Genomic DNA, 15,006 nt, shown 5'->3' with positions numbered 1-15,006 from the left:
TGTATCTTTCAGAATGTTTCCATATTTTCTCATTGTAAATTTTGTTTGCATCTAAGTGTACATCTTAGCCCGTTAGGGAACATCACATGTTAGGTTACCCAGCATGTACTCCAGGATTTACCAAGTAGGCACTATATTAGCATAAGCATACCAAGCAGGGGGCCCCTGGAAATAAAGCCATCCCATGTTCAGCGTGGCGGCTCCGGTTAAATAAAGGTCCATCACTATATCTGCAACCATATCTACATACCATACTAAATATATACTTCTCCATGTCACTTCCTGTGAGGATTAAGCGCACCTTGGGACTCAAGAAACCAAAGCAACATCCAGTGAGAGAGAGAAGAGAGAGAGAGAGAGAGAGAGAGAGAGAGAGAGAGAGAGAGAGAGAGAGAGAGAGAGAGAGAGAGAGAGAGAGAGAGATGCTCCCTGGCTTTGGTTTGTTTTGTGAAACATTAGGGCTCAATCACTGGCCACGTTGCATTAAATTCGACCCCTTGTCTTTAAAGCCAACGGTTTGAATCAAATGTACGGCAGTCAGTTCAGCATGTCTTAGCATTCCTCCAGGGTGGCTATAATCCAGTACGATGCATCTCCTCTCTTTGAGACAATGGCTTTTTTTGGTAGGCTCATTGTCCCTGACAAATAAGCTAATAATAATAATAATAATAAACTACTGCATCATTACAATTAACTGGTCAGATTTCTTTCTCACTGGTGAATGTGATTTTTACCGGAGAGGAGACACTATCTTAATTTTGCTGTTTGACTTCACGGGAGCCGGAGAAGTTCTTCCCCCTCCCGCGTTAAGCCGCTGCCTCACAGCGGGACTCAGAACTCAGGAATGAAAGCTGATCCATTACCTGAGAGGCAGAGAAACACAGCAGCAGCAGCGGAAGCAGCAGCAAACCCCGTTACATAAGAACATATGGCTAAGCCGATACGGGGGAAAGTACCATCCCAACTCCTACTCACCACACCCTCTACCTGCTCCCTCGGGTGCTGCTGGGTACGTTTGCATTTTACCACCACAACATAGCCTTAAGCCGTGACAGGGGCAAATGAAAGGAACATCACACTCGTGTGCTACCACGACAGGGTGTTGAATGGCACCGCTCGCGAATTTCAAAAGCACATCCCATAATTGTATAAAGGACCGTAAACACCCTGCTCTTCCCTCCAAACCTCCCCAAGGGGATGTTCCATACTGCAGAGCCGGAGCTTTGAATTTATCCTCCCCCTCGGATGTATTTCAATTGGATCCGTGCACATGGAGATTAGGCGGGATTGTCTAGGCTAGGGGGTTTGGGCGTTTGAGTCCCAGGCAAAGGGTTCTGGGTTTGATCCCAATGTCAGCAATCGGGATCAGTGAATCCTTGAGCAGGGTTCTTAACCCTTATCAACTCTGTAATTATAATTAGAATCACAAATTAACTGGAGAAAAGGGCATCAGAGGCTCTCTTCCTGGTGTTTCCCCAAAACCCATGGTGCTCTTGCAGGGGAATTAGACTAATTTGATTACGACCAAAGAAGTGAGGTGAGGAAAATGACCGAAAATAGGTTTTGTAGAGAAAGTGATTGGGGGTACACTGTGTCGTTTTATACAACAGTGTTGGATCAGGCCTTGAATGTTAAACTCTACTGAGCCTGAGTCTAAACCAGATTAAAACATCCTGCATCGCATCATCCTGGAGAACTTGAAGGCTGAAGTCGTGTGTCTCTCAGTCTTTTCCTCCAGCCGTAAAGACTGAGAGACAGGGCCGTTCTGGTTTCAGACAGTGATTTGATTTGATTTGATTTGATTGATGTCCGTGATACAATAGGATATCTTGCATTATTGTATCCTCAAGGAAAAGTAGCTTTTCCTTCAGAACCAATCCCTCCACATATGCATGTTAGACCACTGATTGTGCCTGCCGGTATTGTGCCTGGACAGAACGGGATATATATTTTAATAATAGAGCTGGCTATACTTTATAAGGAAACTGGATAGTCTACTTTTGAATCCTTCCTGGGGCCAGGCCTCTGAATTAAAGAGGCCATTCATAGTGATAGACAGTTCAATGCCACAATTCATTTCAATAGTAGCCTAGCTTATTGAATTACTACCAACTAATTTGCCTCACCGATGAATTACCTTTAGAGAGACCATGAATAGTGTCCTGTGTCTATGGCAGATTAATTGACAAAATGAAACTCATTACATCCTTAGCCTTGGGATGTGTTTCTGTAACCCTTGTCTTAAATCAGCCATCTGCCCTACAGTTGCTTTTATCCGAACATTTAAATATTGTTTGTATTAGACATACCTACCTTGAATACCAGTAGCTTTTTCATCATAATAGTAATTGCCTCAAAGTTCTGTTATTAGTAGTCCTACAGTCAATCGCCATTTGATGTTAAATCTCAAAGTAATGCCTCGCAATATTAATTAGGAACCGTATAGATTTAGTGCATTGGCTCATTGTTGGATTGTAGTTCGGGTCGAGTCTGGTTCTGTGACACGGTTTGTTGTTGATCTTACAGCGAAGAGGCCAACAGCATTAGTTAGCATAGCATTGCTTATTCATTAATGCTGTTTTGCACGATTCCTAGACGCTTTATTTTGATGAATAAAGCAACTTAATTGTCGGTATTTACCTGTGTCTTGCGTGGTGCCGTGCCGCCTCGTTGGATCGCAGGCATATATGTAGGAGTTGGAAAAGTGCGCCGCCAACTGGAAAAGGTTTCACCCTGCACCCTGAAAGTATTGGACGAAGAGGAGCTAGAAAGGTTTTCTCCTTTTTCATATACATTTAGTCTGAATCAAATAGTTAGTCAAATAGTTCAATATTATTGCTAGTTTTATTTAACTGATAATATGCCGTCCATTTCTGTAGAAAAAAAATGGATAACAACGTAAACATTCTCCTTTTAATTTTGAACACTTATGGAAACATTAGTGCAAATCATAGAGGAATCAGGCCAACGTAAATTTAAATAATTAATAAATATATGCATAATTAATTGTACACATTTAAATGATAAAAGCACTTTTCACAGTAAAATAACATTCTAATCCAGCCTGTGCATCATAGAGGAACATTTTTCTGAACTTATTACCAGCAATATCTGAAAATATCAATTAAATACAGAGCACTTATAAATTAATGAACCAAATTAAGTCTACCCTGTATAGTGACCATTCCAGCCAGTTACGTGTGGATCACATACGACACATACACTGCAACTCAACGTCAAAGCATCATATGCACCCTGACAAACAAAAAAAATCTCACTTTTTACAGACTATGAAAGCCACAATGAATTTTACAGAGAAAACAAACACCCTCGCCCAAGAAACAGACCATTGAAATACCCATTTTCATTCCAATCCGTTTCAAATGTGCAAAAGTAAGACTTCAAATTAGGCTGCTGTTCGTATACAGCAGTATGTTCTCACCAGCTGACTCGCGGCATTCACAAGCAGACCAACCCAGCCACAGCTCCGAGTTCAGGCTCTCGCAGTTAAGCACAGTATTAAAACCTTCAGTAATAAGCTCACAACTGCAAAGCAAATATAGACTTCATCTTATTCCAGACAACTCTGTATATTGACAAACATTGATGATGGTAACTCAGGAGCATTGCACTCGATCGAAATATCTCCCATAAGAAAAACATGATTTCTTACAGATCATATTGCTGCACACTCACCCACACACACAAGCAAATCAAAGTAACCTTGATTGTACAATGATGAAAACAATAAAATAAAAACATAAATTAATGGGACAGCAAGTATATATTTTACACGTGCTTGCAGGTCAAATTGCCCTGAATTTCTCTTCATTATCCTTTTGAGTCTGATGGCATTCATAGAAACCACCATAACATCACTAAAATCTGTTCAGTGACCTTGCGGCATGCAGCGGGCATTGAAAACCTAAAGAGAAGGCCACATTTAAAGAAATGAAGGTGCAACTGTCTCACATTAATACATATGATTCCAGTAGTATGTTCAATATAATCTATTCCATATCCACTGGTAAAATGTTAAGGTGAGGTCTGCTCTCCTAGCTTTTTTACACTCCGCATTGCAGTCACTGATCCATGTCTCAAAGTGCACATCAGAACATAAGCGGGGGGCAAAGAGTCAATGAAATGATTTGATCGTCTACAAACCGGTAGACGACGAAAGAAATCCAGAACCAAAACAGACCAATGCAAAGGGCTCGTTCATCTCCATTGTTCGGTTCCACTGGCTCCTGCAGCCACCCATTCCAGTGGGGACAGTCTCAAGAACATTACTGTACAGTAGGACGTGTTCTGTTGCTCCACAGGCCACATCTGCTCTCTCGGCGGTACTCCCTGCCTTTCCGACAGAGAAGATGAATGGGAGGGGTTCACACAGCGGGGCTCTGGATGAGAAAAATACAAAAGCAGTAAATAAATCCATCTGCCTCTTCATGAACACATGCATCTTCGGGACGCCCCATATTGTCTCTCGCACCGCCCCCGACCGCACATCTCTTCCAAAACATCTCTCTTACACACATCATACCTGCTCGTCAGTCCCCAATTCATGGTTTGAAGAAGCAGCAGCAGTCTGTGCTCCTCCTTGGCCGGGGACGGCCGAGGGCTCCTCTGGCTCCCCCTGCGGCCTCACCAGAGTGATCTTGAGGGGGGTCTTGACGCCGTCCTTGGCCCCCGGCTGCGCCCTGCCGTACTGCCTCATGGCGGGGTTGAAGGTGCGTACGACTGGGAGGTCGCTCAGCGCCGACTCGTCCTGTTTCTGATGCTGGACGCTCTCCTTGATGATGATCTTGCTCCGCTTGTGGGACAGCACCGCCTGCACCGGCAGGATGGCCGGCCTCTTGGCGGCGGGGGTCGAGACGTAGACCCGCCCCCCCGGGACCTTCTGGGCGGCGGGCGGAGGCTGGCGCCTCTCCTCCAGGGGGTCGGCGGCGCCTCCTCCTCTGAGCAGCTGGCCGTTGTTCTCCTTGGTGAGCGACACCGCTGCGTCCTTGCGCTTCTTCACCTCCTTGGGTTTCTTGGGGCAGACGGCCATGTGCTTGGTCCTGCTGCGCCTCATGGTGAACTCCCTGCTGCAGTGCGGGCAGACGAAGACATCCTTCTCCGCGTCGTCCGCGCCCGCCGGCGCCAGCGGCGCTGGCAGGGCCTTGTCCGAGGCGGGGGGGGGTTTGTTCCTCTGCGAGACGGCCCTGTGCGCCGACCTCTTCTTCCTTTTGTCGAGCGCCGTCAGCTTCATTTTCACCGGAAGGTCTTGGCTCTGCCTCGAGCGGTGGTTGGGCCTGTGGCTCGCGTTGAGCCCGTTGGTGGCGTTGGTGGTGGACAGCACTCCGCTTTGGGCCTTGGCAAAGTGCCGAAGGGGGATGGGGTTCTTTTTCGGCGTGTAGCGCTTCTTGTCGCTGGCGTTGGCGCAGGCCAGGATGTGCTTGTGCAGCTCGGGCAGGTTGTCGAAGCTCTTGCCGCACTTGGTGCAGCGGATGGCGGTGCTGAACGACTGCGGGATGTTGTGGGTGGTGAAGTTGGTGGCGGAGGCCATGGATCCGGCCGGCGATCGGTTATGGTAAGGGAAGGGTGGGGGCTTGAAGCTGGGGTAGTGCTGGTTGATGCCGAGACGCACGTCTGGCCCTTTGACTTCGCTGTCGTTGTCGTCTCCGTCGTCAGAGGCGGTGATCTGAACCGGCGGTCCCACAGCGCCGGCTTCACCCTCTTCTCTCTTCACCGATTTCTTCGACTCTTCTGCGGTGGCGGCCGGCGACGTGACGGCGTCGACCTTCGTCGAGCAGTTGCGGTTCTGCGGCCTCAGCTTGCCCTTCTCCTCCTGGGTGTGGGAGCACTGCCGACCCGGGTGCAACTCCTCCTGGTGGTGCTTCAGGTTGCTCAGGTACACAAACTCCTTGGAGCAGACGCTGCAGACGTACGTGGTGCCCACGCCGTGGAGAGCCAGCCGGTGCTCCAGCAGGGCCGAGGGCTTGTCGAAGAGCAGCACGCAGAACTCACATTTGTAAGGCCACTCTTCGGCGTGGTCGCCCACATGGTGGCCCAGCTCCTTCATCGAATGGAAGAGCTTATCGCAGACGTTGCACACAAAGTTCTTGGTGAAGGTCTGCGGCGGCGGCGGCGTTCCGCTGGGCGGGTCGTCTGAGGGCTCTTCATCCTCGACCGGGGGAGGCGGGGTCTTGGCGTGTGGAGTTTCAACGGTGAGTGCGGCTTGCTCGACGTATGTCCCCTCTTTCAGGTCTCGTTCCTCGTCCTCCGATGGAGCTGGCCCGGGCTCGGGATACGAACCACCTAACGTGGGACTAACAGGTGCCACCGGGGAGGTCTCAGACACTGTGACGGACTCCGTTAAGGGCGGTGCTACAGTAGCCAGGTCGACAGTTTGGGGGCTAGGGAGGGACACAACCTGCTGTTGCTGCTGCTGCTCCATCATCTGATTTGTAATCATCTGAGGGGCAGCTGGAGCCTCCGCCATAGTTTCCTGCAGATTCATTGCGGCCGGGACCATATTCCCTGAGGACTGGAGGGCTATAGTGCATTCTATCAGCACGGTGTTGCTGGGGATGTTGTAAGAGCTAAGCAGGGAATCCGTTAAGGTGACAGCGGGGGAGAACGCCACCCCCGACCCGCCAACCGAATCGACCACAGGCGCGTTGAGAGCGATCGGATCGGTGAGAAACAAATGTGCGGGCATATTCAGAGCCGGATCAAAGGGCTGGGTAAGAGTAAGGAGACCTGCCGCATTGGCAAACGCAGAGTTGAAATCACAGCCGGGCAGATTCAATGAATCCTCCCTGCAGATTACCAACGGTTCAGAGGCCATGTTTGGCGCCACAACCTGGAGTGCTTGGTTCGAGGGATTAGCGATGGACGCCAACACTGTGATTAGGTTGGGAGCGGTCGGTAACATAGTGTGAACTGCTGACGAAGAGAGCGCTATGGTGCAGGCGGAGGGCTGCTGCAAGGCCACAGGAAGCAGAGAGGTGTGTGATGGGTCAAGTGATACAGGGGGCAAGGTGAGGCCATACACAAGGCTTTCTGATGAAGGCTCACCGGGTCTTGACCCTGTAACTATGGTAAAGTTCGTGACTAAAGGTGCCTCTGGGTTCCCTAGAGTTATGTTTTGTTCTCCCGGGTCGGCGGCTTTTGCATACTGATTCAACATGGCCTGCTCTAACAGGCTAGAGTTTGGCTTCTTTTTCTTCAAAGGCGGTACGGAAATGGACACAGGGTGCAGGGCGTCTGGGCTTTGTTTTTGGAAGCTCAAGTCCAGCGCAGCCTCCGCAAGAGCCTCCTCCTCTGCTCTTTTAACCGCGTTCGAGAGATCCAGTGGCAGTTGATTACAGGGATTACCACCACTTCGTGGGGGCCAGCGCTCTTCGGCCACACAGCTCGCTTCCATCTCCTCCACGGCCGGAGCCGTTGCGTCGTCCTTCCCTTCGAGCGCGTGTGTCGCAGAGACCTCTGTAGGGGCGGTGTCCGTCGAGACGTCATCTCCTGCCTCAGGAACCTTCTCTTCCACTTTGGATGATGATGCTCTGGGCTCTGGCGGCTTGGCCGGTGAAACAGTCCTTCTTCTGTACCTCATGCTCCCCGCGGGGACGACGGACACCGAGAGGGGCGCGCTGAACTTCTGGCCGTCCGTGATGAGGGCGAGGGTGGGCTTGAGGCCGTCCTGCTCGTCGAGGAGCCGTTTCAACTTGGGCGACAGGAATATGGTTCTCTCTCGGTGGGCCGCCGACGAGGGCAACCTCTGAGGCAGGAGGTTCTCTATCAAAGAGGAGACGAGCGACGACGAGGACGAGGTCCCGACGACCTCCGACCCCAGCTCAGTTTTGATTTGAGGTAGAAGAGGCGGCGTCGCGGTTCTCCTCTTCGCCAGCGAAGGACCCGCCGTGTCTTGGCCCGTCGCGACCTCCGAACTCAGCGCCTGATTGGTCTGCGCCGGGTCCAGCAGAAGGGACCCCGTGCCGCCTACCGCAGACGAGATGGCGGCCGCCTCGACCCCCCCGCCATCGCTCATCGCGCTCGTCGACGCAACCTTTCCGTCGCCGTACAGGCTGAGGTTCTCAGAGACGTCGCCGGAGATGTCCAGCACGTGATGTTGGGCGGGTTCCGGCCCGTCAACGGGGGCGGCACCGCCGTCCGGAGCTTCTTGCTGGAGTAGAGGAGTCTGGTCAGCCTGCTCGACCGGCGGTCGCCGTCTGTGAAACCGTTGCTCGTGCCTCCGCTTGTTGATGCGAGTGTTGAAGACCTTCTCGCAATGGTCGCACCCATGAGCCCCTTCAGATTCCTGATCCTCCCCTCGCCACGTCGGAGGCTCATGCCTGCCATTGTTTTGTTTGGACAAACTTGGGAGCGATTCCACCCCCGACAGATGAGTGTCTGGTTCCTGGGGATGTATGTCTGTAGCCACTGGGCTGTTGCTGTTAGCGTATTCGTCTGTGTCTGGGTCATGACATGGCAGGGTGTGGTTCCGGCTGTGGCACTCCAGGCCCTGTTGGCTGTTGAAACAGCTCTCACAATGCGGACAGGGAAACAAATCCCAGTCAGAGTTAGAATCCTGATTCTCACAGAGTTCAGGGGAGGATGGCTGCCTTATGTCCGTCTCCACGGTAACTTCTTCTTGATCACTGCCTTCCATGAAACCCTCTCCTTCCTCTTCCTCCTCCTCCTCTGCATATTCTACATCATCTTCATACACCGAGATGTATAAGCAGGGAGAATCCTCCATCATCTCTGGAGGCTGGGACACACCAACAGGTGACCGAGACTTTTCAGACCTCAAGAATTAAAGAAGAGAAACACTGTCAGAAGCCAAACCAAGCAAACACAGGTGTCACAAGTAGCTTTTAGTAATGTAAATAGATAAGAGGATTTGCAAGAAGTTAGCATGTTTATTAACATTTTATTTGATTTTATCAGCAGTCTAAATAGCATTATGCCACAACTAACCTTATGGATGACCTAAAGCTAACACATATTTCATGCAACATTTTCCTAAAAAAAAAGAAGCAATAATGTATGTTTATGCACATCATGATTGTAATCACTTACCATTTTAAAAGTCAACGCTGTATGGACCTGCATGTTTATATTCTGAAAAATAAAAAGAGTATCATATTTTGAAGTATCTCAAAAGTATCGTTAAATTATGCATAAGGAATATATATTTATGGTTGCAATTGTTGGATATCAATGCTTCTTTACGGGATTAGACGTTCCATTACAAGGTTAAAAGGTTGTTATAGCTCTTTGTATAACTGCCTAACGTCCAGTCTCTTATTTACCATGAATGTTCACAACACATGACATTTAACTGTGCCAACATTAATATAATATTACAATATTGATAGCTCGTTATTCAAAAATGAAGATATGTGAACGAAGGCCCGCATTTATAGTCGATTGTTTGCGCAATTTATAAACGACTGAAGATATTAAAAGGAATGTAGACAATAGGTTTTCGAGCTTGTAGATCGGACGAAGAACAAAATCAACATCTAATCAATCCGATTATATCAGTAACCTTTACCAATGCGTCAAAATGATTCAAATGACAAAGCCTCAACTATTCAGAGGCCCTATTTACGCACCAAGTAACTTTATCCGTTTTAACACATTAAGAGATTAAGCTTTTTATCTGGCTACAAAACATTAGGCTGCACCACAGACAACGTTCAATCACTGCAATGTCATTCATGCATTGTCATTAGATGTATATATATTGATAATATATGCCTTGGAAGAATGATCTGCCCACTGCTTCACCTGTGATGACGCGCCCTCGTCCTGCACCATTGCTAAACACTCTCCCCACACGTCGCCACTTTAATAACACACTTCAACTGGATCCTTCACAGAGAAACACACTACGTTGTGTTCTAAGCAAGCAGTGCCAATTAAAGCCATTAACGCGGCGGTAATGTCATACCAGGCACGTATCGTAGATAAGTGTCACTCGTAGCATAAAGGATATCAGCTGCTATCTACACTTTTGCATTAGGAGTATTAGACTGATAGCTCTCGGTGGTCAGCAGTTAGCGTTAGCGTGGTTGACAATGGTGAACGAGGGTCTGTCGTTAAAGCGCTATCGTTTCTAAAACGAAATCAAATGTAATTTTCTATCTACATACTTTAATTCGAAGGGAGAACTGTCGTTCAGATGGTATGGATCGTGCAGATAGCAGCAGTATCCTCTTCCCTTAATTTACAACGGGGCTAGTTCATAAAGCGCTCTGATTGGTTAGAATTTGTTGATGAAAGATTCTGACCAATCAGAAACAAGCTTGTTGAGGAAAGGGAAAGGAAGAAAATAAAAAGATAACACAGCTGACAGCCGACCATTGATCGTTGATTTTAAAACATGAATTGTTTTTCATTCTTAAGCACAATACGGTCTATAACGTCGAATATAACACATAATTAATTATTTGTAGGAGAAAGCTATCAGAAAATGTAATGCAATGACGTTATCCTGATATTTCACTTGGGTTTTCTGACGCAATTTAGGCCTAGGGGGGGTTTGCGTGGTACTGGGTCAATTACAAGTTGGGCAGCACCAAAATTACAATTTGTATAATGCTTTGGACCCATTGTAATTATTTTTACCATGGATAATATCTCTTTATTATCAGGAATTAAGGTAATAATAAAATAAAATAATAATAACGTTTGAAGTGAACGATTATAGCCTACCATTAATCTAAATTATTGTTGTTGTTTTTTTCTCTCGTGCAGTGCACTGCTTATCCCCCTAGATGTCAGTGTCGCTCAATTGTCCACGCGCCATGGGAAACATTTACACTGTAGTTGGATTTAGATTGTACCTCATTGAATGTATTTAATCTTATATTGAAAATGTATGTAAATATATTCAAACGTTATTATCTTAAAAAAATGTAATGGTCGTTATTGTTTTGGTTATAATTATTAAGTAGGCTTTTAGGAGCTTATTTTCTACTTATTTGGTTAATTCAGCTCTTGTTGCTCTGGAGGTTACGTAAATCTAGATACTTTCAACTCTGTGTTTTATCCGAATCTGGATGTTATTTGAGGGCGATTATTTATTTATGGACTGAGAGCATGATACGCACCCTTGAACCGGCCTATGTATTGAGGTTATTAGACTCGTTATGGTCATCATCGTCCAGCAGCCACAGCTGCTTGTGTGTCTGATGTCCTGAGTCTTTGTGGTAAGTGGAGCATTCGAGCAAGATGCTGAACTTCTTGTAGGCCTATATGCTCCTAACAAAGTGGTTGCAGACCTGCAGGCCTCTGCATGGTTAATGGCCGTGTATAGTCATCATGAGTTCCTTTAAAGATATTGAAAGGTTACTTGGTGTTGCACAGAAGTGAATGACACATACATATCCCCCATTTATTAATAGATTTAGATGTTATTTCAAATGGTGGTGTTCCGGACATTCGCCCTTTGTGTTCTCGGCTGTGCAGATTGAATCGCCGCAGTTAGAACATGACATCAGCCGTTGTTTCCCGTGGCTCTGTTTGACAAAGAAAAGCGGAGACAAACGGCAGATTCAAGACGAATCTGGACATTCTGTCACATCTGCCAACGGCTATTCTTGTCCACTCGACCACCTCCCTCTGTGTGCTCAGCAACAATTGTCAATTGAGTTACAGTGGTGCGCTTTAGTATGCTGACACCTACAGCGCATTGACGGGACTGGAGCGGTCATTTCTCACGGTGCTATCACCACCTCCAGAGTCCGGGCGACATAAAGGCCCGCCATTGATAGCGGGAACGGAGAAACATGTAAACCTCTGACACTGGGTTCTCGTGTGATATTCAAACATTGCATGTTCTTTGTGTGTCCGATGTGGGCTGTACTGTGCGTGCAGCGAGTGGGGGGGGGGGGGGGGGGGGGTTTGACCTATAGGCGGAGAAGATCTCTCAACAATGTACTGTGGAATCGTTACATTCTGTTCTCCCATTTGATTTCGCCCACAACAAGGCACGGTCACATTATGCAAGATGACATAAGATAGGCAGGGATACGGCAAGATGAGACAACATTAAATAATACAATGTAAGATAGGCCTATAATATCAACCAAATTGAATATATATCCAAGATTACAGTAGGTCAGATCAGATCAGATAAGCTAAGACACATTTTGACAAGAAGCAACAACATAAAACGACTCTTAGGATAAGATAAGCTTTTACATGACAAGAAAACATTATAACATGTATGGTACATACATACTACACACACACACACATGCACACGCACACAAACCCAAACGCACACACAAGTGCGTGCAAACTCTGCCAAAACAAACATTAACACTCAACCAAAGAAGTTGGCCAACACCAATTTCACAAACTTGCTATTAACCAACTTCATCCGACAACAGCCAATAACCACGCCCGGGTAGTCTACGCCCTAAGCCACATGGCCCGAAGTTGCCGTCTGATGGCTTTTGCTGGGGCAATTGGCGAGAAATTCAAGATTATATGAGATAAGATAAGAGGACATCAAATAAATTGAGACCATATATATATATATCAGAATCTGTTCCCACAAAGCACAGTAGGATCGAACAGGCAAACGCCATCTGTTGGCCTTATGGCAACTGTCTGCCTTACAGTACACATGCATAGATCGTCATGCAGAGCAGCTCAGTCTACATATAAGTTGACCACGCTGACATTTATTTATAGTTTGTCAGAGCCGAGTTAGAACCAGAGTCATCCTATACACTGGGCTCTAGTGTGTCTTTCAAACCAGATTTGATTCACAGCTGTGGCCCTGGAGATGAGCATGCGTGGTGCATGCGTGTTGGTCTGCGCAGCGTTACAGTCCTGGACCACACACGCAAATCATTGCATTTGGCAGGTGCGAACCAGGGGCTAACCATAGGTGCTAACTGACTATCTGCTGAATGCCATTAGCAAGCCTGGGCCTAGCGACTATATTACTTGAAGCTAGGATAAGTAATTTCGAGAAAACTAGCTAGTGTAAATCCGGCAGAATTAAGTGATTGGACTTGCTTATTACGGGCCTGCGACCGCCACAGATGGTATATTGTTTGCTGTTGGGTTGTAAGGAGAATTTCAACATCTACAAAATAAACTGCCTACCCTTGCTTTAATTAGTTAGTTTTACTTATACAAAGAAGTTCGAATTTTCTATGATCATCACAATTTTTAATTTATATAGACATATTAAATGCCTATTGCCTATTTCATTGGCACCAACTCACAACTCTGCCTCATAGACAAATGAAATATGTTGATATTAGTTTCATTAAATGACTTGATGTATGTTGCTATTCTAGGTCAAATAGATGATCGTTGTGAAAATAAATTATTTGTCAAAGTGAAAAATGGAATTGGCGTAAGCGTTCAGCCTCAAGCGCATTCAAGCCTTGGTATTGCCTCCATAAACGTAAAAGTTGTTTCCCGATGGGGTTTAATCAGGATCTCAACCACTTCCATTCGACTCCATTGATGCAACTCATCATTTCTGCTCTTGTTTTTTTCTGCTCTTCTTGGACTAGGAGCAGCGATCATTACTGCCACCCACAGATACCTTCTAATTCCACGTCCGTCTTCACTCTTAACGAGGCCACTCACCACATAACCGTTGAAGTCTATGTCAGTATGACCTACTTAGAAACCACATTTGTTCCTGGCTCTGAAACAAATTCTTTCCAAAAAAGTGAATCTGCCAGAAAATGGTGTGTGCTCCTGAAGATATAATTTTTTTTACAAAGTACAGAAATATGTGCTATTCTCTATTATCTCTCAGAAAATGTATTTAAAGGTCCCATGACATGCCACCAGGTGTGAGTGAGATTAGCAGATTTTCAAGCAGATTTTTCAGCAGACAGATTTTTAAAATGGCTGACGGTAAATCAAACAATCTTTGAATGCACAAACCTGATTCCCACACGCTAACATGTGTGCCGATGGAAACGTTCATGCACTTGCTCTCAAACACACACAAACACAAAACCGGGACCCCCCCATAGCCTCATAAATTCCCATTTCTTCACACACATGAACACGGCATGCACACACAAACACGCATCCCTGGACGTGAACCTTGACCTCTGCAAAGACAAAATGCACACGTGCATTTATACTCACACACACACACACACACACACACTGTAGATCGGGGTTCTTAAACCTTTTCATCTCGGGACCCACAGGATAAATTCGGTGTGTCTGTAGGACCAAACCCCACACACGGGATGGGGAACCGCAGATGGGGAACCGCAGAATCAGTGGTCCTTTGTTGCAGGGGTTCTGTTCTTTATCAGGGAGAACACACCCCCAACTGAATCGAGACCCCTTTGGGCTCCCGACCCATAGTTTAAGAAGCTGTTGCTGTTGACCAACATGTTGTGACTCTAACAACACACACATACACACACTCGCAAACACACACTACACACACGCACACACACACACACACACACACACACACACACACACACACACACACACACACACACACACACTCACAAACACACACAGACTTGCACCCTGACCTCTGTAAAAGCCAAGTCATTTTCATACGTATGTAGACACGCTGTCACACATACTGTAGACCCACATGTTGTCTCCTACACACACGTACACACACACACATTCAGCACCCACCCCCAGTCCCCCCCCCCCACCCCCCACCCTCCACTCAGCTGTTGGAGGTGCTTAAAGAACACAGGGCAGCCATTTTCCTTATGAGTTCAGAATATCACACACACTCACACGCATGTGTCACTACCAGACGCACACACGCAAAATTCCCCTTCGCTCATGCCTGGGCGGTCCCCTCACCCACAATCCCCCCCCCCCACATCTCCACCACAGCCTGGCAATAACTGCTGAAACTTTATGAAGAAGAACCGTGACAGAGACGCATGAGGAAACAAACCGGGAGCCAGGCGTGGTCGCTCCCAACTTTCATTTTGTCAAAATACACGTCATGAGTTGCATTAAAACCTTCCCCCCAGTTTGAGT

General features: G+C 46.9%; 1 protein-coding gene across 2 annotated transcripts; it reads right to left on the bottom strand.

The window, feature by feature from the left end:
* Nucleotides 1–2,899: 2,899 nt before the first annotated feature.
* prdm2a (PR domain containing 2, with ZNF domain a) lies at nt 2,900–10,251 on the bottom strand. 2 transcript variants are annotated; one of them, XM_030355313.1, is made up of 4 exons: nt 10,146–10,251; nt 9,067–9,108; nt 4,544–8,792; nt 2,900–4,400 (listed from the first exon to the last, which is right to left on the bottom strand). In XM_030355313.1, the coding sequence occupies exons 3-4, from the start codon at nt 8,744–8,746 to the stop codon at nt 4,386–4,388; spliced, it is 4,218 nt and encodes a 1,405-aa protein (XP_030211173.1). In that variant the 5' UTR covers nt 8,747–8,792; nt 9,067–9,108; nt 10,146–10,251; the 3' UTR covers nt 2,900–4,385. The 2 variants fall into 2 exon arrangements, with proteins under 2 accessions (XP_030211173.1, XP_030211182.1); XM_030355322.1 differs by lacking the exon at nt 10,146–10,251 and adding an exon at nt 9,781–10,139.
* Between the last annotated feature and the right edge of the window lie 4,755 nt (nt 10,252–15,006).

Source organism: Gadus morhua, chromosome 1, assembly GCF_902167405.1.
Source record: "Gadus morhua chromosome 1, gadMor3.0, whole genome shotgun sequence".
Lineage (NCBI taxonomy): Eukaryota > Metazoa > Chordata > Actinopteri > Gadiformes > Gadidae > Gadus > Gadus morhua.
This window is presented reverse-complemented; position numbering and strand designations above follow the sequence as displayed.